This window comes from Bubalus kerabau, chromosome 12 (assembly GCF_029407905.1).
Source record: "Bubalus kerabau isolate K-KA32 ecotype Philippines breed swamp buffalo chromosome 12, PCC_UOA_SB_1v2, whole genome shotgun sequence".
Lineage (NCBI taxonomy): Eukaryota > Metazoa > Chordata > Mammalia > Artiodactyla > Bovidae > Bubalus > Bubalus kerabau.
In genome coordinates this window covers 17,238,310-17,264,661 of record NC_073635.1, presented here as the reverse complement: position 1 = coordinate 17,264,661, position 26,352 = coordinate 17,238,310, and the positions used below count along the sequence as shown (strand labels likewise).

Genomic DNA, 26,352 nt, shown 5'->3' with positions numbered 1-26,352 from the left:
GGACTGCCCCACGCGTCTGTCAGTACTTTGGGATCCAATTTACATGGAGCCCAAGCATGTCCTCCAAACCACATGCTGTAAAATCCTGAACTAACACGTTTAATCTGTAACCGCGCTTCGTTTCCTATCTTTTTCTCCCCAGCTTTGGACCACATGTTATTAAAGGTTTCAAGGTATTTTTTTTTTTCTTTTAGAGTCCTTCCTCTGGATGGTCTGGGTGGGGCTCCTCCTGGATGGTCTGGGTGGGGCTGACCTGAGAAGTCTAAGGAGGGAGGGAGCTTCCTGGCTGGGAGGTGTCCACCACTCTGCTGTGTGACCTTGGGCAAGTGGCTTAAGCTCTCTGAGCCTCAGTGTCCTCAGCCATTAAACGAGGGAGAGATGTGAAGGGGTGATTTCTAGTTATGGAGAAACTCCCTCTTCAGGCTACAGTGGTCAAGAAAGGCATTTCAGAGGCAGGTGGATTTCAACTGGATATCGGAAGTTGGGTGGAACCCAGCTGGCAGTTGGGAAGGTAAGGAGATACTGAGCTCCTACTACAGTTAAAACAGAACACTCAGCAAGAATTAAATGAGGAAATGTATATATTACATAGATTTAATATATCTGTTTACATATAAAGGACATGGAACAATGCCTGACACAGGAAAGAACTTGATAGTGTTGTTATCATTGTTATAAGCATTGTCCTCACAACACGACTCAGTATCCATTGTTCCCATTTTACAGGTAAGACATCAGGTCACAGGAAACTGATACTCCGAGTTTAAGTTATCTGGTCAGAGTGACACAGTTAATAATCGACAACACCAAGATTTGGACCCTGGTCTTTGAGGCTCAAGAGAGCTGATTTTTAACCTCTAAGCTACACAACGGGGAAGACAGTCCCTTAGGCTAAGGACTAAAAGGCTTTTTCTGAAAATGACACTTAAGTTACTGAGAATACAGTACTTTCGGGGCTTCCCAGATGGCTCAGTGGTAAAGAATCCACCTGCAATTCAGGAGCCAGGAAGATCCCCTGGAGAAAGAAATGCCAAGCCACTCCAATATTCTTGCCTGGAAAGTCCCATGGACAGAGGAGCCTGGTGGGCTGCAGTCCACTGGGTCGCAAAAGAAGCAGACACATCAGCAACAGAACAACAGTGCTTCCAAATACGTCACTTGAGTCCTTACCCAATTCTGCAAAAAATACAGGGACAACTATATCTCTATTTTTTTTCCTCGTCCACAGCTGCTACCCTTGCTAAGTGCTCAAAACCTGTTTACTCACTTCAACTGTTAACTTCAAGCGACATTTGATACAATAAAACTCCCACCTGTCCCTCTCAGAAGTCATGACAACTCGACCTCTGGATGTAATCTGGCTTATCAAACACTTGGCAAACGTCGAAGAAAGTAATCTTACCTGTTGAGAAAGAATAACTCTAGGGACCCACCAACCACCAAAAACAAGATTCTAAATTTGAGCGAGGTGGTGGGGAGAAGGGGGACCCAGACTTTAGTCAGAGTCACCCATTTTTAAGTGTGTATGTGGCCCCTTCCTTTTACAGGACATCAGGTACTCAGAAACATTTACTGTGGGGAATAAGACAGGCCTGACCCAGGCCTCCTGGGAGGGCAGGCTTACACAGCACAGTCACTTTATCCAGGCCAGGAGGAGTGTGTGCTGGGCTGAATCGAGTTCCCCTAGATTCGTGCATCGAAGCCCCAGTTCCTCAGAACACGATCTATTTGGAGATCAGGCCTCTCAAGTTGTATAACCGCTCATAAGGTTATACGAGTGGGTTATGGGCAGGCACTAATTCAGTGTGACCGGTGTCTTCATAAGAAGAGGAAACACGGACCCACAAGGACACAGCAGGGACGCTCAAGGACAGAGGAAAGGCCACAGGAGCACAGGGGCAGGCTGGCCACCAACAAGCCAAGGAGAGATGCCTCGGGAGAAACCAGCCCCACTGACACCTTGACTTTGGACTCTAAGCCTCTAGAACAGTGAGAAAATAAATTTCTGTTAAGACACCCAGTCGGTGGTATTTTGTTACGGCAGCCTGAGCCAACTAGTAGAGTGGGGTGATGGCTGAGAAGCAAAAAGATGCAGTGTGGGGAAAAAAAAAAAAGGTGAGGACCAAAAAAAACGGCATCAGATCAGCAAACCGTGCGGCGTGGCAGATCCAAGATGACGGACTGAAAGTGCAGGGACTAAGAGACGGCTGCGAGTAGGAAAGAGGAGAGGAGCAGCGCATTGATATTAATCTAGCACTTTCTGTCCCTTGTATGGAGGGCACACACGAAACTAAGGGAAAATCCCTGCCGAGCCAGACCTCACGGGCCAGCAAAGGAGGAAAGAGTTTAAGCATGGGGAAAATACCAGAGAGGAAGGCAATAATTCACAAAAAAGCACCATAAGGAAATAATGCCAAAGTGTCTTAAAGCTGCGCCTGATTCTGTGCTCAGATCTACATGGAAGGGCTGCCAGGGAGCCCCCTGTCTTGAGGAGGCTGGGGACTGGCCAAATGGGAGCGAGGTTAAGTAGACTCGTCCAAGGCAGAAGGGCTTCCCTGATGGCTCAGGCAGTAAAGTGTCTGCCTCCAGTGCAGCAGACCTGGGTTCGATCCCTACGTTAGGAAGATCCCCTGGAGAAGGAAATGGCAACCCACTCCAGTACTCTTGCCTGGAAAATCCCATGGATGGAGAAGCCTGGTAGACTACAGTTCGTGGGGTCACAAAGAGTCAGACACAACTGAGCAACTTCACTTTCATGCTTTTCCAGGGCAGAAGGTGGGGAGGTGAAGGGGTGAAGCAAGGGAAATAACCTGGAAAAGGGAAATGCGGGCAATGGGAAGAAGGCCAAGTCAGGCAGTCTGCAAGGGGAGATGCTATCTTTGAACTCATCGCAGTTGCCTGCAGAGAGAAAATGCAGTAAATCAGAGCCAGGCTGATGGAACCAGGTCAGATGTACTGACGCTACTTATAAGGCTGTGCAGCATCAACATCAAAAAATAGGGAAGAACATTGGAGGGTGTAGAGAATGGACATGTGGGCACAGGAGGCAAAGGGCGTGGGGATGCACTGGGAGAGCAGCACTGGCATATACACCAGACAGCGAGTGGGAAGCTGCTGTATCGCACGGGGGCTCAGCTCAGTGCTCCCTGAGGACCTAGAGGGCTGGGATGGGGGTGGGAGGGAGGCTCAAGGGGGAGGGGACACATGCACCCACAGACCTGACTCACACTGTGGTACAGCAGTAACCAGCACAACACTGTAAAGCAGTTACACTCCAATAAAATAAATACATAGAAAATTTTTTTAAAAAAAGGAACATCGGAGGAATACCTTGGGTGGCAAAACTCCATGGCCAGAGCTGCAGAGGTCAGCTGTCAAAAGCAAGACCACATGAGAAGCCAGAGGATTAAGAAAACCAAGATAGGGCTTCCCTCTGCCCCTCTGGGGAGAACAGTCAAGGGGAACCTCAAGGCTCACTGGGCCAGAGAGATACAGACTGTGTTTCGAGTCACAAGGTCTTAGGGCCCCTCCAGCAAAGAGACTGAGGAAGCACAGCAGAAGGAAGAAAGCAAATATCAAAGAAGATTTCCAAAGTTATAAAGCCTGACCCCGGAACATCCTGGAAGGGTTCCAGGTACCATAAATTAGCCTGGCTCAGTATCAATCTCCTATGAACATAGGAGCAATAATTTCTCAGCAACCCCAAATTAAAACGTTTCTATGATGCAAACCAAACACTGCTTGTCTCCAATTTTTTTTTTTTTTTTTTGGTCCCAGTATCCCTCCTTTATGACCAGTGGAGGACCCAGATAGGAAAAAGTAGGAGCACACCCAGGAATCTGACTTTGAGAAAGGCATCTCACTTCTACTTGCTTGCAGTAAAAGCAAGAGAAGCCAAATTCTCACAGTTCTTCGACTTTCTATCCATGTAAACAATCTCACTCGATTTTTGAATTACTTTGTGGGAACAGATGGTTTCCAAATGTACGACTTCTTACTACAGTATATGGAAGCAATACTACTGAACTCTGAAATTAAGATGAAGAGAACACAGACACGCTTCAGGCCTGCGTCTCTATTGGCAGGCCTAAGGCTTACATGGAATCCTCACCATTCTTATTTTTTTTTCTTTCTTTTCTCTCTTGCCTTTTTTCTTTTTTTGGTTAAACAATTCACACCACATACACACAAAAACTTCTCTGAAATATCATAGCAACTGAAAATTCTGCTGCAAAAACCCTTCCACGCCACTCACGAAAAATAGTAGCAATAAAACAGAAGCCTCTTGACTTTCTATAAATTATACATCAGCTATGTAAATATAGTTGGGTTTTGGGTCTTACATCCTTAAGCCTTTTACGATAGGGACTTCCTAGGGGGTGCTATTGGTAAAGAATCTGCCAGGGTACAAGAGACAAGGGTTCAATCCCTAGGTCGGGAAGATCCCCTGGAGAAGGACATGGCAACTCACTCCAGTATTCCTGCCTGGAAAATCCTCCCATGGACAGAGGAGCCTGGCGGGCTACAGTCATGGGGCCACAAAGAGTCAGACACAACTGAGCACACACATAATTTTATATTTGAAATAAACATCACAGTTAACTCCAAATCACCTGAATTCCAACAAGTGACACCATCACTGAAAGAGCTCACAAATGGTAATCGTGGTGGCAGTACCAGACCTAAGCCCAGGCCAGTTTTCCCCAATGCCTTTCAAAGGCAGAAGTCTAATTTTCCAAAAAGCTAAGCCAGATCTGGCAAGTAGCATCACAAACAGAATTCTATGAGGCACAGACAAAAGTTCAAGTCATGTGACCCAACCAACGACCCCATAAGCACCTTAAGCAGAGTTCATAGCATTTCTGCCATTTAAATCGCCAAGTCTCTGGAAAAGCAGACTCAACACAGCGCCGGGAGGAGATGACTTTGGGAAGATATTAAGAGAAAGTAAATGCTGCCCAGCATAAATATAAAGTCTTTATACCTATTATCTCTAGCCAAAGAACTTTATATAGCAAATGAAAAATTGGGTGCCACAGAACTTTCATACAACAAGAAGTTTGTAGCAATAGTAAATGCCTCCACACAACTTATAAAATGTACATAAATAAAGGCATCGGATATGTAAATATAGTTGGGCTTTCTTTTTTGGCTAAGCAAGTCACACACATATAAATGTATATAGATATTAATATATAGATCTCTGTGTGTGTGTGTGTGTGTGTGTTAGTTGCTCAGCCATGTCTGACTGTTTGCAACCCCATGGACTGTAGCCCACTAGGCTCCTCTGTCCATGGGATTCTCCAGTCAAGAATACTGGAGTGGGTTGCCATTCCTTTCTCCAGGGGATCTTCTCAACCCAGGGATCGAACCCAAGTCTCCCACACTGCAGAGAGATTCTTTACCATCTGAGCACCAGTACATCCAAGTATATCGATATATACCAATTAATACAGGTATATAAATACACCTATAGGTATAAGTAAATAGTTATATCTATGGATATAGGTCAATAGATATAGATAGGTACATATGAAAAAGGGGAATAACAGAAAAGTGCATGCAAAAGAAGGAAGCAACTTGTGTTTAAATACTGATAAGTAATGACGAAGTTGACTAACAACTTCTAAGCCTTTGTTCACACCAGCAGGACAGCAAGAGCAAAGGTAATTAACCTCTGCACCAATCAACACTAACATGGATTTCAAATGTTAGTGTTTACATTTTAAATGCTTACCTACCCTTTATGCTAAAACCAAAGAACCGCTAAACCACAACATGAAAATTTTAAGTTGCAACAGAACTCAAAAAAAAAAATTCTTAGTCAACAATTGAAGTTAAAATCTTTAAATAGTGGGGTTATGCCAAAATTTTGCCTAATAACTGACACTCACCAAAAAAACAAATAAGATGTCGCAGTGACTAACAAATTAGCCAGTGGAATACTTTCAATGATGGTCAAACCCTGGGCTGACCTTTATAAACTGGCACAGCTCAGAAATTCCCAGAGGTTTTGTGGCCTATGGTTGCATGCTGTTATTCTGGAAACATGATTATCGTGTTCTTGCCTTTTCAATAAGGAGCGGCCCATGATGCAAGCAACGAGAATGCAGGTGTGTTTGTGGAGACTGTTTCTGCCACACACAGAAACGTGGGACAGCACGCGTGGCTGTGGTGCAGAGCCACTGCGCACACGGAAGCCTGGCAGCGCTCAGTCCTCTAAATGGCAACCCACTCCAGTGTTCTGGCCTGGGAAATCCCACGGACAGAGGAGCCGGGCAGCTACAGTCCATTAGGTCACAAAGAATTGGACATGATTGAGCGACTAAACCACAGTGAAACCTGGTCTTCCCCGGTGGCTCAGCGGTAAAGAATCCGCCTGTCAATGCAGGAGACATGGGGTCAGTCCCTGGTCCTGGAAGATCCCCTAGAGAAGGAAATGGCAACCCACTCCAGTATTCTTGCCTGGAGAATCCCACGGACAGAGGAGCCTGGCAGGCTACAGTCCATGGGGTTGCAAAGAGTCAGATACAACTTAGTGATTAAACAACAACAGTGAAACTGATCAACAACAATAATAAAAGGGAGGAAAAGCTGTGACTCCTTGTTTTTGAAGTATTAATAGTCAGAATATATGTGATGAATATAGCCATTTAAATGAGAGTGACTATCACTATAAATGATCGTTATAGCACAGTGACTAATCAATTCAATAGCAGAAACATAATTTGAAACAAAGCATAACTACAAAGAACATCATGTTCTACAAAAACACGTGTGATTTCAAGTTTCATTACATTCATAATGAAAAATCTTTACGGCCAAAATTATGGAATAGTTTTTGAGACCAGATAGATTTCATCAAGTCTTGGGTGCATCCCAGTGACTAAAGGAAGCTAATATCCCAAGGCTTCAGTTGAGACAGAATGGGAGTGGGGCAGGGGGACTCAGGCTTCAACAGAGAAGCCACAAATCTCAGACAAGAGTCTTTGCCTCTGTAGATATTTGAGAGAGGTATCGCAGACAGACCAGGGCCTTAGTCCCACAGGCTGACATATCCCAGGCCCCAGTAATCTGCAGTGCCCTACAGGGTCCTAAGAGCCCTGTGCCGCGTCACCCCATTGCACGGTGACGGCCTGAACGTTCCCGGCCTGAACACCCGTCTCACTTGTACGCACAGCAGATCTCAGACTGTCAGGCACACCCCACGTTCACACCATCTTTCCAACCACAGAATGTGCATGCGGACTTCCATCCAAAACCGAGCCAGCCTACAAAACCTGACCCAAACCTCAGGTTAGCAGAGTCTTTCCAAGCCAGTTTAACTAAAATGACCTTTTTTTCTGAATTTTGCAGACAATGTCTATCTGTGCCACCGGCGTCGCACCTTGAGGTCCCCACGGCTTCCCGGTTCCCGTGGCCGCCCCAGCAGCAGCAGCCCCAGCGGCCTGGCCCACCTGCTCCCCTCTGCTGATGTCCAGTGGTTTTATTTCCATCCTTCTGTCTAAGGCAGGATACCAGGGCCTCAAACCCTGTTACTTCCCACATTTGACAGGGGGAGTTGAAGGCTGTGTATGGTGTTTTTCGTGTTTTGTTTTGAAATTAAAGGATGCAAAATAAAGGGGGCATCCCTGGTGGCTCAGTGGTTAAAAAAAAAAAAAAAAAATCCACCTGCCAATGACGGAGACACAGGTTCGATCCCTGATCTGGGACGATCCCACAGGCCTTGGAACAACTAAGCCGGTGGGTCACAACTGTTGAGCCTGCGCTCTAGAGCCCGGGAGCCGAAACAATGGAGCCCGCATGATCTCAAGCCTGTGCTCTGCCACGAGAGAGGCCACCGCCAACGAGAAGCCCCCGCACAGCAACTGGAGAGGAGCCCCCACTTGCTGCAACTAGAGAAGAGCCCGTGCAGCAGCCAAGACCCAGCACAGGCAAAAGTAAATAAACATATAAATAAAAAATTATATATATATATATACACATATATATTTAAAGAAGATGCAGGGGTTTTATTTTAAAAAAAGGTCACTTGGCATCTCACGGGTGCTCCTGTTGTGCCTTACTCTCCGCACTTCCTCCAGGACCAGCACTGGCACTTACAGGACCTCACTGAGTACTTTTCTCATCTGTATTCCTGCCTGGGCGAGCCCTGCATTTCCCATATTGCCTTTCCTGCTTCCAGCCACCCCCAAAAGAGATATCAGCAATAACACACCCAACTCTCTCCTTAATGTGACCAACTTTCAACAAGTGCTCTGTACATCGGATCCAAGATTTTCCTTTTCATTTTCCAGGACCTCCAGCAATCAGCCTGAGACAGACTCTTTTCTTACTCCTCTTTTCAAGTCACTTCATTTCAGTCATACAAACACCCTTTGGAACTTCCTTATCCCCAAATGACACTATTGAATAAATCAGCACTAGAACAACAACAACAACAAGTTTGCTTTCCCAATGAACGTATTTGTGTACTTTTTTCTCAGACCTGACTTTCTGCTTCAGTTCATATTTATTACTACCGTTTGTGCTATTTTACAAGCTACTGCAAGTCACCTTTAATACAAGGCAGAGTGTATATTTCTAAACCAAGATAGCGTACATCTCCTATTAGTCTTCCCAGTTCATCCTTCAAAATCTATTTCTTAAATTATCTCCACCCTCACCGACAAGGAGAATGAAAACTCCATCAGAAGGGGTCAAGGGAGTCTCTGTTGGACTCTGCTGTATCCTTGGTACCTAGAACAGTGCCTGGCACTGAGCAGTGCTTGGTGGGTACTTGCAGAACAAATGTTGGTTGAATGAGTCTCCAGGTACCCTCCTGGATTTTACTCCTCTCCGCCCCTTCCCTGTGTTCATATGTGCCAAGTCGCTTCAGTCGTGTGCAACTCTTTGCAACCCTATGGACTGTAGGCCTTCCCAGGCTCCTCTGTCCATGGGATTTCCCAGTCAAGAACACTAGAGTGGGTTGCTGTTTCCTCCTCCAGAGATCGAACTCACATCTCTTATGTCTCCTAAACTGGCAGGCAGATTCTTTACCGCTAGCACCATGGTCAAGAACACACACACTAGAGTGAACTCATCAGGGTTCCATCCCTGGTTTAGCATCTAAGTAGAGCGATGACCTTGAGCATGTATTACTCAACTCTCCCCAGCTGTACAGGAGGATCTGAACGTGCTTTTCACAAGGACCCAGCAGGGAGATGCAGAGCCCAGTCCGAGAGCTCATAGTGGCTCTTCTTCCATTCAGCCAGGGTCACCTGTGCCAACACACAGCCCTTCTTTCCCCAGCTCACCAGCCAGAAGTCTAGATCCTGACGACCAAACTATTTGCACTCAAATATGAGTAAATTGATTGGCTCAAAGAAAGGGGGAAGGCCTAAGAGTATTGGGTTTTTTTCCTATGAAAGGGATGTATGCATTTGATTAACAGAGCTTAAACATCTATTGAGCAGCCCTGGGCTTCTATATTTCTATGTTTACATCTGGGTTTTCAACTCCTGGCCAGATAAGCTACATTACCCAAGAGGGCAGTTCTGCTTAGGGTGGCTGCCAGAAGAGTTACTTTTACAAGGCATAAACCAAATGGCCTGAATTATACAACTGAATGGGGAGATAAAGCTTTCTCTGTCACTCCCTGTCTTACAAAATTTATGAAAAAGTCCACTTTACATCTCAGGTCTTCAAGGATCTTTGTGTGTCCTTCTGAATTTAAGAGATGTTCTGTAAACTAAATATGAACCCCAGAGAATCCACTGTCTTTATTGTATATGTTACTCCTCAGACACTCCACTCTTCTAAAACTCTTTATATGCAGGAAATGTCAGCACTGTGCGCACTGGAGGTAATTTTAACTCTTGCTTTATTTCGAGTTTTGCTCTTCCAAATAAGGAACAGTGCTCTGGGTAAACAGAGCAAAGGGCAGAACACAATTGGTTTACACCCAGCTTTGACCTGAGGCAAAAATGTTTTTGCAAAAGCAACTCTTTAACACATTTGGGTAATGAAATTTCATGTAAACGAGCTGTCTACATTGAATACTCTTTACTTCATGAGTTTTCCTAACTTCCTACAAACTCCAGTGACATTCCTCTTCCCATAATTAACACTGCCTTTGTCCGTAGGGAGTTAACCCTGATGGTTCAGATGGTAAAGACTGTCTGCAATGCAGGAGACCCAGGTTCGATCCCTCCCTGGGAAAGGGAATGGCTATCCACTCCAGTATTCTTGCCTGGAGAGCTCCATGGACAGAGGAGCCTGGTGGGCCCAGTCCATGGGGTCTCAAAGAGTCACACACGACTGAGGAACTAACATTTTCAGTTCACTGTGACTAAGGTTAAGCCTCCAAGATTTAACTAGTTAGAATTTTCTGCACATAGAACATGTGCAAGTGAGGTTTCGAATTAAAATCTTGCAGAACTCACAACCAAAGCTCACCACAAACAAGCAAAGAAAGGACAACGGAAACCGTGTTTTAAACACCACCATGCTTCACACGGTTAGGTCTGAACTGAAAGAGGTGGTCTCTGCTTTTAAAAGCACCGGTCTTCTCCAAGAAACACCAGTTGGGCAAACACATCAAGTTCACCCAACTGTGAAATAAACCTCAGAAGTAGAGGAACACTATTCAGTGCCTCCTTCTGAACTTACAGACACAGATTATTATTGGTCCTGCAAGCTCCATGTTCATATCCAATGAAATGAATATCCTGCCAGCTACATTTTCAGCAGTCATATCCAATCCTGCCATAGCTCACCTTACAATCTGCCACAAAAGGGAAGTCCAACTTAACAACGGACTTTTTTTCTAAGTTAATGATTCAGGCAATTCTTGGAATAACTTCCACTTGAGAAACTGCATCTAAGTGGTCCAATCAAGAACCTCCCCAGCTGTTGACAACTCAACTCTGGAAATTCCCTCCTTTTTGCCCATTCCTGACTATCCCTAGATCCAAATTGCAAAGTTTAATGACCCCAAAGAGTGCTTTCTGCCTCTAGTGAACTCAGAAGTCTTGTCTGAATATTCATTAGGACTCTTAATAAACGTGCATTGAATTAAAGAGGGGAGCGCTGGAATCTAGCTCCAAAAGGCCACTGTCTGTCCCCTCTCCCCACTCCCACCCTCCCGCAGCGGAGGAAACGGATCTGGAGCTGACATCAAGCCATCCAGGATCCCAGGGGTCTGACACTCGGCCTGTGACGCAATGACAGCCAGGAGGTCTGGTCGGTGGTTCCCAAATGGGGTACCCACTGCTCTGGAAAATGCTGGGAGGCAAGATACAAACCCTCCTCCAGAGAACTGAAACCAGACGGTGGGGAACCCAGGCAGTTCTACCTGGATCCCAAGGCCCGAATCACATTCCACCAGCCTCCTTCCTGTTTATAGATCCTGCTCCAGTAACTCCAACTACCAAAGGGAAAGCCGACCTCTCAGAAATATGTCAACACACGACATAACTTGAAAACGCTGTATGCTCATTGGCGCGAGTTACAACTTGTCGGGCTCACGGGTGGAAACCGGCGCACTTTAATTACTTTTTTTTTTTTTAAATATACCCTGCCGTCTCTTCCAGGGCCCCTGCAAAGATCGGATTACTGAGTACGCGGTAGCTTCGGTGGCAGGACCAAACCGCGTGGGCGGTGAGCTAGAGGCAAAGAACCAGCGAGCGGACAGCCCGGCGAAGCGGCTGCGATTTGGTTTCGCGACCAGAGCCGCCGCTCCCTCACACAGACGCAGGAAGAGGAAGCCGCGGGCACAAGTTGCCTGATCGCTCGGTGGTGTCGCCGAGGGGGGCCCGGCGGAACCGCGCCGGTGCCCTCGGGTCGGCGGAGGGCGCGCCACCTTTGTCTAGAGGCTTCCCAACCCGGACGGGCGGCGCCTCGGCGCAAAGAGGGCTTTGCCCGGGTTGGAGGCGCAGACGCGGCGCCCGGGTCCCCAGCCCCTGCGCCGGGCCCAGGAAGCGGCCGCAGCCGCCCGAAACCTCCCACTTCCACTGCGCGCACGCGGCGCGCCCGCAAGTCCCAGTCCAGCGGCCACTTCCCCGGCGCAGCAGCGGCGGGGGGGACCCACGCGCCCGCGGGCTCGGCGGCCCGGAGCAGCCCCCCTCTCCTCGGGCCGGACCGCCCACGCGGGTCCCTGCCTCGGAACAGCACGGGCCGCTGGACCCCCAGGTCAGGCCAGATCTCAGACTGGCCACCGCGTCGGGGAAGGCACGACAGCCCGCCAAACACCCACACCCACCGCCCGCCCTCGGCCCTCTCTCACCTGCCTGCACCGTGTCCGAGAGGTCATGAGCGGGGGCCGCGGTCCTGGGAAATTCCTTCAGTTTCCTGGCACTGAGGTTCAAGCCCCCGGAGTTGGCCGCTTCCTCCAGCGCGCGCTCTAGCCCCCGGTTCAAGGGCAGGTTGAAGCCCCCGCCGCCGCCGCCGCCGCCTCCCGCGGCCCCGCCGCTGGCTCCGGTTCCGCCGTGGTGGTGGTGGGGATGATGATGGGGGTGCAGCGTAGCCACCGACAGGGCAGGCACGAAAGGTTGGGGTTCGCTTCCCGGCGTCGCCATCTTCTCCCGGGCCCCCCCGCCCCGCCGCGCCGCTCCTGCGGGGGGAGGTCACACCTTTCCTCCCCCGGAACGGGAGACGACAGCCCGGGGCCGAGTCCTCGCGGCGCTCCGCCGAGAGATGCCGGAGGAGGGGCGGAGGGTGTGGCAGGCGCGCGGAACCGGGAGCCGAGAGGCGGAGGCGGCCGTGGCAGCGCGGTCTCGAAGGTTTCCTGTCCCCGGGAAGCTAAGGACTGCGGCGGCGGCGGCGGCGGGCAGCGCGCATGTGTCTCCTCCCGCCCCTGCGCCCTCCTCCCGGCGGCTCTCCCCTCCTCCGCCGCCCGCTCTCTGCTCCGCCTTCCCGCGGAGCCGTCAGGCCAGCCCCGAGCCTGCCTCCGCCGCCTCGGGCGCGGGCCCCGGCTGCTGCCGCGCGCCGGCGCCGGGCTGCCCCGGTACTCGCTTGGGGCTGGACGCGGGGAGATCACGGGGTAGGCGAGAGGCTATCTCAATTCTGCGAATTATTCGGATTCTTTGACCTCGAGTCCCTTCCCAACCCCCAGAGGCAGTGTTTCACGGTAGGATCAGGCTAACAGACGACCCCCGCCCCTAGCATTTGGGCACCTCCAGTGGGCCAGACGCTGGTCTCCGTTGTTGGCGTTCTTGATCTCAGGAATCTAGGGGACCCCGTGAGCGGAAAAATTGTTTCCCTGAGCCCACAGAGGAAGTGAAGAAACCCGTCTGAGGTCACCCAGGCAGTCAGAGGCGGAGCTGGGTTTGAAAGGAGAGCCTTCGGACTCGAGGGTTGCGCTCCTTCTGTAAACGCCGGGGCTGGACGCCGCTGCGAACAGCTTAGGAGTGGAGCAGAGCGTTTTCTGAGCGATGGCAGAAAACTACAGGCACAGAAAGGAAGGAGTTTTCAAGATGCAGGTCGTTTCTATGGTGGACAGAACCCATTGTCGTGTGAGGAAGAGGGGCTGGCTGTGGCTGGCTGAGCCCGGAATTGGGTGGAGTTGGATGGATCAGAAAGGCAGTGACCCCAACTATAAAATAACTCGGTCCCGGTTGGAGCCTGCGCACAGGTGTTCGTCAAGGTGACCTTGTGAGCTTCTAATAGCCCCTGTGGGGCATGGGAGCTGACGTCCCCGTCTGCAGTTGAAATCACCTTCTGCCCAGACCAACAACAGGGGCATCAGAACTTCTGACAGCATAAGAGTAGAACAGTTGGAAGGTTAATAAAGTCCCCCTCCTTTCTGAAGTTTCGGTTCCAACTCTCTAAGGCTCTATACCCAATCTTGAGCAGCGACCTTGTGAGGGACTTAGCTAGGGGAAGAGGATGCAGGTCAAATAAGAAAATAATTCAACCCTTGGTAGAGGGGGAGATGGTGTTTTAAGTGGTGATGCGGAAAGGTGATGGATCTAAAGTACCGCATGATCGATGTCATTTGCACTGATTGGGCGCTGAGTAAGTAGCCCTTGATTCCTACGGGATTCTAGGGTGAGTTCAAAGTTCTAACCTCGGAGGACGAGACAAGCGCCACCTGCTGGTATCCTCCGCCAAAACCTCCTCTCACCGGCTCCTTTTTCGCCCCTCTGCCCCTCAGACTTTTTTTTTTTTTTAATATTTATGTATTTGGTTGTGCCAGGTCTTAGTTGAGGGCATGTGGGATCTAGTTCCCTAACCAGGGATTGAACCTGGGACCCCTGTATTGGGAACTTGGAGTTTTAGCCATTGGACCTGCAGGGAAGTCCCAGGCTTTTAAAAGCCAGGCTTGTGGATGATAATGATGATGGTAAATGTGCAAGCACACTTATAAAAATAACCTACGGTTTCCTTTCCTCTCTGGTATTTTTCCAAAAAGCCAGTGAGAAACAGAGACACAGAAAAAGATGCATTTGAAAATCTTCAGCTAAATCCAGGTGATAGTGTGTGTGATGGAGAAGGCAATGGCAACCCACTCCAGTACTCTTGCCTGGAAAATCTCATGGGCAGAGGAGCCTGGTGGGCTGCAGTCCATGGGGTTGCTGGGAGTCGGACACGACTGAGCGACTTCACTTTCACTTTTCACTTTCATGCATTGGAGAAGGAAATAGCAACCCACTCCAGTGTTCTTGCCTGGAAAATCCCAGGGACGGAGGAGCCTGTTGGGCTGCCGTCTATGGGGTCACACAGAGTCAGACACGACTGAAGCGACTTAGTAATGTGTGTGATCAGTCTGCAGGGTATGGTTGAGGACACCTTCTGACTGACTTCAAATGTAGTTCAGGCTGTGAATCGTGGTGCATCATCTAATATTTTAAGACCACAAATTCTTTTTTTTTTTTAGAGGAAAATATGGGATATAGCAATCTGTCCTTATGTTAGGTTGACTTAATTATGATAGCTTGCTTTAAACTTTTCCTTCTCCAGATTTCTAAAGTGTAAACTCCTTGAAGGAGGGACCTAGTCATGTTTGCAACTTCTTTCCCATAGCTCAAAATCCAGAAAAGTTCTTTGCATATGATGAGTGCGCAATGAAGATTGGTAATTAAGCATTGCACAATAGGCCAAGTGCCTTACAGGTTGCTATTTGTTGGTACATCTTTCAAAGGATGTCCTTAAATGAAGAAAATTTTTCTTTAAATGGGCGGAGAGGGGGTGTTACTTTACCCTTGAAACTAATCTTGGTTATTTATAAAGAGTCAAGAAACTTGACAAGCCATTTTTTCTTGCTGTCTAGCTTCTTCACTATTTTTTCAATCAGGTGGACATCTCTGATTTATTTGATACAAATCTCTTCTGAAAACAGAATCTTCTTCCTGTTCTACTCTCTCCACACCATCCATGCACATAGTCTTCTGATAACTGCTGTGTTATCACATCAACCCAGTTAACCATCTTGGTTATTTTGGAAGGGGACTTCTGACCAAATGCCGGAACATCCAGAGAATCAGAGGATGCTGACTGTTCAAACCCTAGATTCTGCCTGTTCCTAAGTCACATCTTTAGTTTCTATGAGATAGCCAGTGGTGTGTTGATAATACATTGTGCTGTTTATGTATGTCAGTTTCATTTGGTTTTTCTGTCAGTGCAACCAAAGGTTCTAAATATTTAGTCTTTTATCTTAGTCTTTATTCCCCCTTGTTTTCTAATATAGCCTCATTTGGGGATGGTCCACAAATAATCTTGTACCAACTATTTGGATGATGGCAGCTAACCTTTTACCAGGCTTGGTCTTTAGTACTTTCCAATCATTTCACAAAGTTAATAGAATTCAAATGCTTAAGAAAACTGGGGAAATAGAAATGCCCCCTGCTAAAATAATATGACCATTAGAAGGAAATCGATCAGTTTCATCAACAAATCAAAAAAAATTTAGAACCTATTTTTTTAATTTTTGTCCTCAGTGAACATACCAGATCATACAGAGTCTTCCATGTGTAAGACCCAGCTCTTTTACTCTCACCTGAAAATGGAGTTGCGGGCAAGTTGTAAAAATCTAGCTTATTAAGAATGGCCGATAGCATGGCCATCTAGGGGTATCTCTTTTTTTGAAAGTGTAGTATTCTAGATTTTTAAATTTTATTTTTATTTATTTAATTAAATTATAGTTGATGTACAATATTGTGTTTCAGATGTACAGCAAAATGATTCAGCTATATAGATATACAGAGAGATTTATATATTCTTTTTCAGATTCCTTTCCATTATAGGTTATTACAAGATACTGAATATAGTTTCCTCTGCTATACAGTAGGTCTTTGTAGTTTATCTGTTTTATATATAGTAGTGTGTATATATTAATCCCAAACTTCTAATTTACCTCCCCACCCCCCATCTTTCCCCACTGGTAACCATAAATTTGTTTTTTATGTCTGTGAATCTATTTCTGTTTTGTAAATCAGTTCAGTTCAGTTCAGTTGCTCAGTTGTATCTGACTCTTTGCCACCCCATGGATTGCAGCACGCCAGGCCTCCCTGTCCATCGCCAGCTCCCAGAGCTTGCTCAAACTCATGTCTATTGAGTCAGTGATGCCATCCAACCATCTCATCCTCTGTCGTCCCCTTCTCCTCCTGCCTTCAATCTTTCCCAGCAGCAGGGTCTTTTCCAATGAGTTGGTTCTTTGCATCACATGGCCAAAGTATTGGAGTTTCAGCTTCAGCACCAGTCTTTCCAATGAATATTCAGGACTGATTTCCTTTAGGATTGAGTGGCTTGATCTCCTTGCAGTCCAAGGGACTCTCAAGAGTTCTCCAACACCACAGTTTAAAAGCATCAATTCTTCGGCGTTCAGCTTTCTTTATAGTCCAACTCTCACATACGTACATGACTGCTGGAAAAACCATAGCTTTGACTAGACAGACCGTGGTGAGCAAAGTAGTGTCTATGCTTTTTAATATGCTGTTTAGGTAGGTCATAGCTTTTCTTCCAAGAAGCAAGCGTCTTTTAATTTCATGGCTGCAGTCACCATCTGCAGTGATTTTGGAGCCCCCCAAAATAAAGTCTGCCACTGTTTCCCTTGTTTGCCCATCTATTTGCCATGAAGTGATGGGACCAGATGCCATGATCTTAATTTTCTTAATGTTGAGTTTTAAGCCAACTTTTTCACTCTCTTCTTTCACTTTCATCAAGAGGCTCTTTAGTTCTTCGATTTCTGCCATGAGGGTGGCTTCATCTGAGGTTACTGATATTTCTCCCGGCAATCTTGATTCCAGCTTGTACTTCATCCAGCCCAGCATTTCGTGTGATGTACTCTGCACATAAATTAAATAAGGATGGTGACAATATACAGCTTTGACGTACTCTTTTGGCGTTTTGGAACCAGTCTGTTGTTCCATGTCCAGTTCTAACTGTTGCTTCTTGACCTGCATACAGATTTCTCAGGAGGCAGGTAAGGTGATCTGATTTTGTAAATAAGTTCATTTATATCCTTCTGTTTTAGATTCCACATATAAGTGATGTCATATGATATTTGTCTTTCTGTCTGACTTACTTCACTTAGTATGATAATCTCTAGGTCCATCCATGTTGCTGCAAATGGCCTTATTTCATTCTTTTTTATGACTAATATTCAGTCATAATATATATAATATATAATAATATATTATATATTATATAATATAATATATAATGTGATGTACACATTATATATATATGTGTACATCATCTTCATCCATTCATTTGTCAAGGAATAGTTAGGTTGCTACCATGTCTTGGCTATTGTGTTAATAAATAATTCTTCTATGAACTTTGAGGTGTGGGTGTCTTTTCAAATTGGAATTTTCTCTGGATATATGCCAAGACAGTTGTGTCTGTCATAGTCCCGACTGTCCCCTGCAACCACAGGTAGATAAGTGCATCCATCAAACTCTCCTGAAAAGTGAAGGAAAAGCACTCCAAAACTATAGGCAAATAACAAAAAGCTTTTGACTCCAAAGGCAGCACATCAGGGCTGTGCTGTGTGTGCTAAGTTGCTTCAGTCATGTCCCACTCTTTGTGACCCCATGGACTGCAGCCTGCCAAGCTGCTCTGTCCATGGGGATTCTCCAGGCAAGAATATTCTAGTGGATTGCCATGCCCTCCTCAGGGGATCTTCCCAACCCATGTAGCAAACCCAGGTCTCCCGCACTGCAGGCAGATTCTTTACCGTCTGAGCCACCAGGGAAGCTCTTTTATCCTGCTTCATATTATTCTTTAGTCTCTCAGCTTCAGTTTTCTCCCTCCTTCCTAAAAAAGAACCAAGAATATTTCCTGATTAATACCACCTTTTTTACTCCCTCCACAGGCTTTCAGTACTAAAGTTTTCTCTTTGTACTGTATCTGTAAATATTTATCAGTAAATATTTATCTGTAAATGATCAGGGTATGTAGGTTATATTCATTAACTTTCAAGTACATCATTAACTTTCAAGTACATTCATTAACTTTTAAGTACATCAAATGCAGAGCTCAGTTCTTTTTTTCCCTAAGAAATTCAATAAATAATGTTTGAGATATTTTTATATTATAAGGCAACTAATAATACCAATGTGAATTTCTCTGAAGATAATCAATACTTCCTTGGCATGTTTAGGAGATTTTATTTTATTCTATTTTGCATTCCAAAACACTAATCTAACAAAGCGAACTTACGTGAGAAAAATTAGAACAATGTCCAGAGTTTTTCATTAAAGCCAAATGCATTCAGTTTTAAGAATTGTATATAAATAAATGTTCAACTGTGTATGTAAATATGACATCATGGTTTCCTATTTTTTTTCCTAGTGGAAAAAATAAAACAATGGTAATAATAAATTCTTGCCAAATTAGTCTATCCTTATTCGGGAAAAAAATAAAAATGGGCTACTAGAGTTGGCTTTCAAAATCAATATTTTTAATTGAATTTTTTTCTTTATCCTTGAAATCAAAAAGTCTATAAACCACTTGCTTAGATTCTTGGTTTTCTTTTTTTTTTTTTTAATAAACTTTTTATTTTGTATTGGAGTATAGCCAGTTAACAGCATTGTGATAGTTTCAGGTAAACAGTCAAAGGACTCAGCCATACATATACATGTGCCCATTCTCCCCAAACTCCCCTCCCACCCAGACTGCCACATAACTTTGAGCAGAGTTCCTTATGCTATACAGCAGGACCTTGCTGGTATTCCATTTTAATAGATTCTTGGTTTTCTTAAAAGAGAGTTAGTCATACTGCACTCCAGCTACCTGCTTTCAAGCTTTTTCTCAAGCTTTGCTCACACCAACTGTAATCTAATGTATTTTCTAGGCATTCTCGTTCCAGGGTTTATCATTAAGTCTCAAAAGAAAATATTGTCTGCCATTGGATTTTAAAAATATTTCACAGATGACTATTGTTCAGATCAAAACTTTCTTTCTACTCCAACCTCCCAATAAAAATCCTCAGTCCCCTCACAGGGGCTTATTTTCACTTCTCAACGAGAAAGCCTTAGAAGTGACTCCAGTGGCCAGGCCCCGCTCAGCTGTTTCTTCCGGTTCTCTCCAAGATAAAGCAGAGCTCTAGCTCCTTGACCAGGGAATCTTTAGTTACGGCTTCCTTTCCACGGCAACTTCTATTAAATGGAAAAACCACAAAATCCGGGCCATCGAGATAGCAGTCTCTAAGAGGCTCTCTGAATGACCAGAGAGGAGCCATCTGTGAATGAGTGGTTTTATGGGCTTTAATCTGTGTGCTAGTTCATAAACATACTTGGGCTTAGGATAGAATGCCAATTTTGCATGACTTTTATTATTTTTAAATAATATTTTTAAAAGTACATGTATATATGATATAGCCAATTGTGTAGCAGAAAGATAGCATTCTGACCTAGTACTTATGAGACATATAGCATTTGGAAAGAAACTATGAGGAAAATATAGTTTGGATCACTCAGGTGAGAAAATGTAATAAGAAGACTTTCTTTGGCTTAATGAGGTTGATATCTCCTTAAGGAAAAAAATGTCAGTGACCAACAGCGGACCCTCTGGTTCCTGCTGGAAGTTTGTTAAGTGGCTACTAGGGAAAAAATCACGGGACAGTAAGGACAGAAGGGGCCCAGCTAACTGGACTTTGATTTATAAAGAAATGTATTTTACGTACTGACTTTTTAAAGATGTGACTGTATAAATGTTAGGTCATATGTAGGAATAGATAATAGCTTTACTGTGATTTATTTTTCCAAAAATTCACCTATTCTTTATATTAGCTTGTTGGTGTATACATAATGCATATTATGTTATTGGTTTGTAGTGTAATGTATGTATGAAATATTTAAGGGAACCAGCTGTTCGTTTACAAATAAACTGCTTAAATTGCATGCAGAAACTGAAGCAGCACTATCCTTTATATGTACCTCTGAAGATCCCCTGGAGGAGGATGGCAACCCACTCCAGTATTCTTGCCTGGAGAATCCCATGGACAGAGGAGCCTGGCGGGTTACAGTCCATGGGGTTGCAAAGAGTCGGACACAACTGAGAAACTAACACTCAGGAATTGTGCATAAAGGGCTTAATTGCCAAATAAGTTTGAATTCAAAAGGTTTAGAAGTTATTTTACTCTAGGACCTCTCAGAGCCTTTGATATGCTAACATGCATTGTGACTATGCAAGAGGGAGAGAGGGTGTACATCTCTGGGGTGCCAGCTATGCAGCAGTTTAATCCCTGGGTCAAGAAGATCCCCTGGAGAAGGAAATGGCAACCCACTCCAGTATTCTTGCCTGGGAAATCACATGGACAGAAGAGCCTGGCAGGCTACAGTCCATGGGTCTCAAAAGAGTCGGACATGACTTACATGTATAAATACATAATAGGATTGGCCAAAGAGTTCATTTGGGTTTTTCTAGTGAGCTGTAAACAAAAAACCCGAACGAACTTTTGGCTGACTCAATATATATAACATTAACATATCTAACATGTGCTTAGTTATATATGTTAGCATATGTGTAACAATCATAATGAGGCTTCCAAGGTGGCGCTAGTGGTAAAGAATCCGTCTGCCAATGCAGGAGATGCAAGAGATGCGAGTTTGATCCCTGGGTTGGGAAGATCTCCTGGATTAGGAAATGGCAACCCACTCCAGTATTCTTGCCTGGAAAATTCCATGGACAGAGGAGCCTGGGTGGCTACAGTCCATGGGGTCACAAAGAATCAGACACGACTACAACACACACACAGCAGCAGCAACATACCTAATAAATAACACATGTATATAGCATAACTATGTATATAATAAATAAGAATTTACCACCAAATCAATATTTTAAATAGGCCAAGTGTCACTAACGCAACACCTCCAGTAAATACCGTTCCAGGCCTATTGTTCATTAGGTGGATTTTAAAGGAACTAAAAAGTCTTCCTATTTATACTTAAGGTACTTTGCATCTAACTAAAACAGTAATTAATATGTTCCCTCGAGACAGCTTTAAGACTCTTGATGTCATTACAGGGCTATTTTCCAAAGCCAAGGCTATCATTACTGCCTTGTCAGATGCAGAACTGGGTTGGGGGGTGGCGTCCCAGAGTGGCTGCTCTTCCCCAATTTAGTAGGAAATGCACTCTGGCTCTGAGGACATTCCGAGCTGTATCTCAGATCATTCCAATGCATCATTTGAAGAGGGGTCAGACCTGGACCCAGGAATAAGGCCTCCTGATGAAGTGACATTGCAAAAACAGAACAGTATCATCCCAGGCTTATCTCCTGGCAACCATATCAATGGGGAGCGCAACCTACAGTGGGTTTAGAAGCAAAACCAGTTAGAACTTCCGGCAGTTTCTCGTGCAAAAAGAGCCAAGTCAGGATTAGTGGGATTCAGACTGGACCCCTGACCAGAAAGGAGCTTCACTCCAGGGAGGGTGAGCAGTGCTAGAATCCCTCACAGGAGCCACAGGGGGCATGTGGTCTGAAGGTCCCTCCCAGACACCGGCAGCCCCAGACAATCAAGAGAGAACAAGGATAGTTTCAGGTCTGCAGCTTGAAGCAAGCTGCAAGGAGTGTGTCCTTAGAGCCCAGCTCTGGGAGAAGTGTCCAGGAGGCAAACGGGCTCCCCAACCCAGTGGTTGGAAGATGGAGCCCCAGGCCCGATGGTGAGCTGCAGGCCAATCAGGAAGCACTGCATCCACGAACTATCTCTGCAAAGATGGGCAAGGATGTATAAGAAACTGCTAACAGTGATTGCTCCTGGAAGGAAAACTCAGAGAAGGGTAGAAAAGAGAGATTTTATCTTTCTCTGGTACCTTTTGTTCAGTTTAAATGTTTCATTTGTGCATCCATGGGCTTCCCTGGTGGCTCAGACAGTAAAGAAGGTGCCTGCTGTTACAGGAGCCACAGGAGACTCGGGTTTGATTCCTGGGTCGGGAAGATCCCTTGGACATGGCAACCCACTCCAGAACTCTTTTTTTCAAGCAATTAATTACATTTTTTAAAATACCCACTGAGAAGATGGAGCTTGGGTCAATAGTCCCTGGGGAACTGTTGGTGAGTCCTGAGGAACAGTGCTCTATGGAATAAATCAGAAGTGAAGAAGTGAGCCAGAATATTGCTGCAGTGAAAGGGGGGTGAGAAGAGAAGGGCTTGGATTGCAAGGAGACACAGGATGGGAAATACCTGGAAGAGGCGACAGAGCCTCAGTTTTCAGCCAAGGTTTGCTGAGTCACAGCTGCTGCTGCTACTGCTAAGTTGCTTCAGTCGTGTCCGACTCTGTGCGACCCCATAGAAGGCAGCCCACCAGGCTCTGCCATCCCTGGGATTCTCCAGGCAAGAACACTGGAGTGGGGTGCCATTTCCTTCTCCAATGCTGAAAAGTGAAAAGTGAAAGTGAAGCCGCTCAGTCATGTCCGACCCTCAGCGACCCCATGGACTGCAGCCTTCCAGGCTTCTCCGTCCATGGGATTTCCCAGGCAAGAGTACTGGAGTGGGGTGCCATTGCCTTCTCCGTGAGCCTCTGCTAAGTCAGGTCAATGCTAGGCACTGGACGTGAATGGAGGGACATCCTATCTATACCCTGCATTTATATCAGATGCCAGAGGCAAAGAGGAGATGTAGAAAGCTCTGCTTGGAGAGAGCAAATACAGAGCAGCTTATGAACATCCAGACTGCAGACACTGAAAGAAGACAAGGGAAGCAGAAACAGGAGGTATAAACTATTTACTGGGCTTCCCAAGTGGTGATAATGGTAAAGAACCCATCTGCCAATGCAGAAGACAAGACATAAGAGAAACAGGTTCGATTCCTGGGTCAGGAAGGTTCCCTGGAGGAGGATATGGCAGCTCATTCCAGCATTCTTGTCTGGAGAAGCCCATGGACAGAGGAGCCTGGCGGGTCCATGGAGTTGCAAAGAGTTGGACGCGACTGAAGCAACTGAGCACTCAAGCACACAGCTATTAACTCGAAGGATTAGGGGGTTGGGAGAAGGAAAAAGTTTGAAAAGTGGCTAAAAAGACAAGTAGGCTTCCCCAGTGGAAAAGAATCTGCCTATAATGCATGAGATGCAGGTTCAATCCCTGGGTCAGGAAGATCCGTTAGGGGAGGGCATGGCAATCCACTCCAGTTTTCTTGCCTGGAGAATCCCACGGACTGAGGAGCCTGGCGGGCTTCGGTCCATGGGGTCACAGTCAGACACGACTGAGGTGCACCAAGTATGCGTGCATGTACAAAAAGGCAAACAGAACAGAGAAACTGGTTTAATGTTTAAGATAAGGAAGATCTGAGAAGACCTGGGAAGAGAATGGAAAGCCGGTGGGGAAGGCAAGATTGGCGCCCCCATAGGAGAAAGCAGCATGAGTGTGGAGCGGAGGGTTAGAAGTGGGACATCCATAAAGGGGGTGGAGATGAGAAGGATGGAGTCCAGGAAAGAATAGAGGACGCAGAGCCCCCCCTTGAGCCTGGAGTGAAAAAGTCAAGAGACCTGAGTACACCTGATATGCCAAAGTATTGGTTCAGAGCACTTAGGGCTTATACGATGAACCATTTAGAATCTAAATGTATATGATCTGCTAAGAACAGAACTGGAGGTTGGAGGCGGGAAGGGAGATGTGTGAACAATATTTCCAAATCAGAAAGCACACAGTATAATCAGAAATATTTGATCTGTGACTCTCGGATCTAACGAGCACATTGACCCATCACTGAAACCTTGGTGGTGTGCTCAAGTGATGTATTTCCTCCTGGACTCATATATTTTCTTATAATCCTTCCCTAATCACAAAATCCAACATGACTTAAAACACGTAGCTTGGTGTTTAAGATGGAAGAATAAACGGGCTCCTAATAAAAGACCCATTCCTTTCTGAATGCCTCCCACAGGCAGGGCCACACCACAAAACTTGTCCACAGCCTGTCACGTCCTCAGCCATGGAGGCCTCAGGAATCCAGTCCAACTTCCCCATTCTACAGACTAGGAAACTGAAATAGACACGTGAGGGTGACTTGCCCAGTGCTGCGTGCTGGCCGGTGCAGACATGTGGACCAGGACTCGGGCATCCATTTCCTGTCCGCTGTGTTCTCCTTGTCCCTCGTGAGACTGGAAGTTAACTGCCTGCCATGATCTACCCTGCTGGAAGGTCTGCTCTTGTCCTCCCATCATGATGGATCATTTGCTTTCTGCCTGAGTGCAACCTTATTATAGGGGTGTCATCTAGGGCACTAGCTCACAGGGGTGATGCTGGACAAGGGCTGTGTTGGGATCTGGTTGGAGGGGCCTGAGATGGTCTAGCTACTTGACTCTGGCACAGGCAGGTCACCCTGGGCCAGCTGAAGGGTGATGAAGATGGAGGTACTCAGGGACCAGGCGAAATACAAGACCATGAATCATCCCACATCCACTTCGTGTGCAGTGACCCTCCAGGATTCTTTCTGTTATGATCAGAAAGGCTGAGTTCAAAAAATTAAAGAAAAGTTGAGCTCTTCTGACCTTTATTCCCGTGGCTACAAAATATTTTGGAGTCATGGATCTTTCGAGGTTCTTTGGACACAATTTCAAAGGTATTTGAGGCTTTCTGAATCATCTAGGGCAGATCAAGCATCACTATTCAACTCTGACCAAGCCTTCATTGAAAAAAAAATTCTCAAGCAGTCTGTTCCATTATGCAATCTCAAAGAAGATTCTACTTTTTATGTGCAACAAGTTTTTCTTGTCCCGAACCCCTGACCTTTCTTTTGGGCACAGGGGGACTGGGTGACGTTGGAATTGTCTTCCCACTCAGAAGTAGAAGAGGGGATAGCTGAGGTAAGGCTGATGCTGAAGACTCCCCCAGCGCCCCCATTTTTAACACCTTCAACACCTGCTCAAGCTTCTCCAGCCCCGCACCGGCTTTGATCCCCACCCAGCCGGTCCTAATTGCCTCCCACAGCCCAGATTAGATTATTCATGTGTGCTCAGGCCTTTCCCAGCATTGCTGCCATCTGGCTAATGACGGGGCGCCATATGTCAGCAGCAGGATATGGGTCCCCGCCTGTGGGTTGGGGCACAGACCTGCCCTTGTGAACAGCATGGCTTCCCAGTGTGTGGCTCACTCCCCACTGGTACAAGGCATTTCTGTTATGTGAGTCTGCACCTAGGACACAGATGACGGAGCTTCCTCCCACACTGAACTGAGGTGGTGGTAGATGGCATAGATGTGTTTGCGTTCCCTTCAAGTCATCCATCACCTTCCATTTACCTGGAGCTGCTTCCCATATAGGCCCAGAGATTATCTAACTAAGCAACCCATTACCCCTGCAAGGTTAAAAATCAGAAGTGGGTGCATGCTAAAGTCATTTCAGTCGTGCCTGACTCTTTACGACCCCATGAGCCGTAGCCCACGAGTCTCCTCTGTCCATGGGGATTCTCCAGGCGAGAATACTGGAGTGGGTTGCCATGCCCTCCTCCAGGGAATCTTCCCGACCCAGGATTCAAACCTGTCTCTTGAGTCTCCTGCATTGGAGATCGCGTTCTTTACCACTGCTGCTGCTGCTGCTAAGTCGCTTCAGTCGTGTCCAACTCTGTGCGACCCCATAGATGGCAGCCCACCAGGCTCCGCCGTCCCCGGGATTCTCCAGGCAAGAACAGGAGTGGGTTGCCATTTCCTTCTCTAATGCATGAAAGTGAAAAGTGAAAGGGAAGTCGCTCAGTCATGTCCGACTCTTCGCGACCCCATGGACTGCAGCCTACCAGGCTCCTCCGTCCATGGGATTTTCCAGGCAAGAATACTGGAGTGGGGTGCCATTGCCTTCTCCACCACCTAGAAAGCATCCCCTCCACCCCCCAAAAAATCAAGAGGCAAACACTTTATTATTGAGCTCAGTAGATGCTATGGTAAACATCCAACACCCTCCCCAAGGGGTTCCAGATTACTCAGGTCATGCAGT

The 26,352-nt window shown here is 46.3% G+C and overlaps 1 protein-coding gene across 2 annotated transcripts in view; it reads right to left on the bottom strand.

The window, feature by feature from the left end:
• LRCH1 (leucine rich repeats and calponin homology domain containing 1) overlaps positions 1-13,215 on the bottom strand; it is a 218,975-nt gene extending 205,760 nt beyond the window's left edge. Inside the window, exon 1 of one of the 2 annotated variants that reach the window (XM_055542076.1) lies at positions 12,266-13,215. In XM_055542076.1, the coding sequence (XP_055398051.1) occupies positions 12,266-12,557 (292 nt within the window). In that variant the 5' untranslated portion in view covers positions 12,558-13,215. The remainder of the gene's footprint in view (positions 1-12,265) is intronic. The other variant, XM_055542072.1, reaches the window with a different exon arrangement.
• Positions 13,216-26,352: the final 13,137 nt, after the last annotated feature.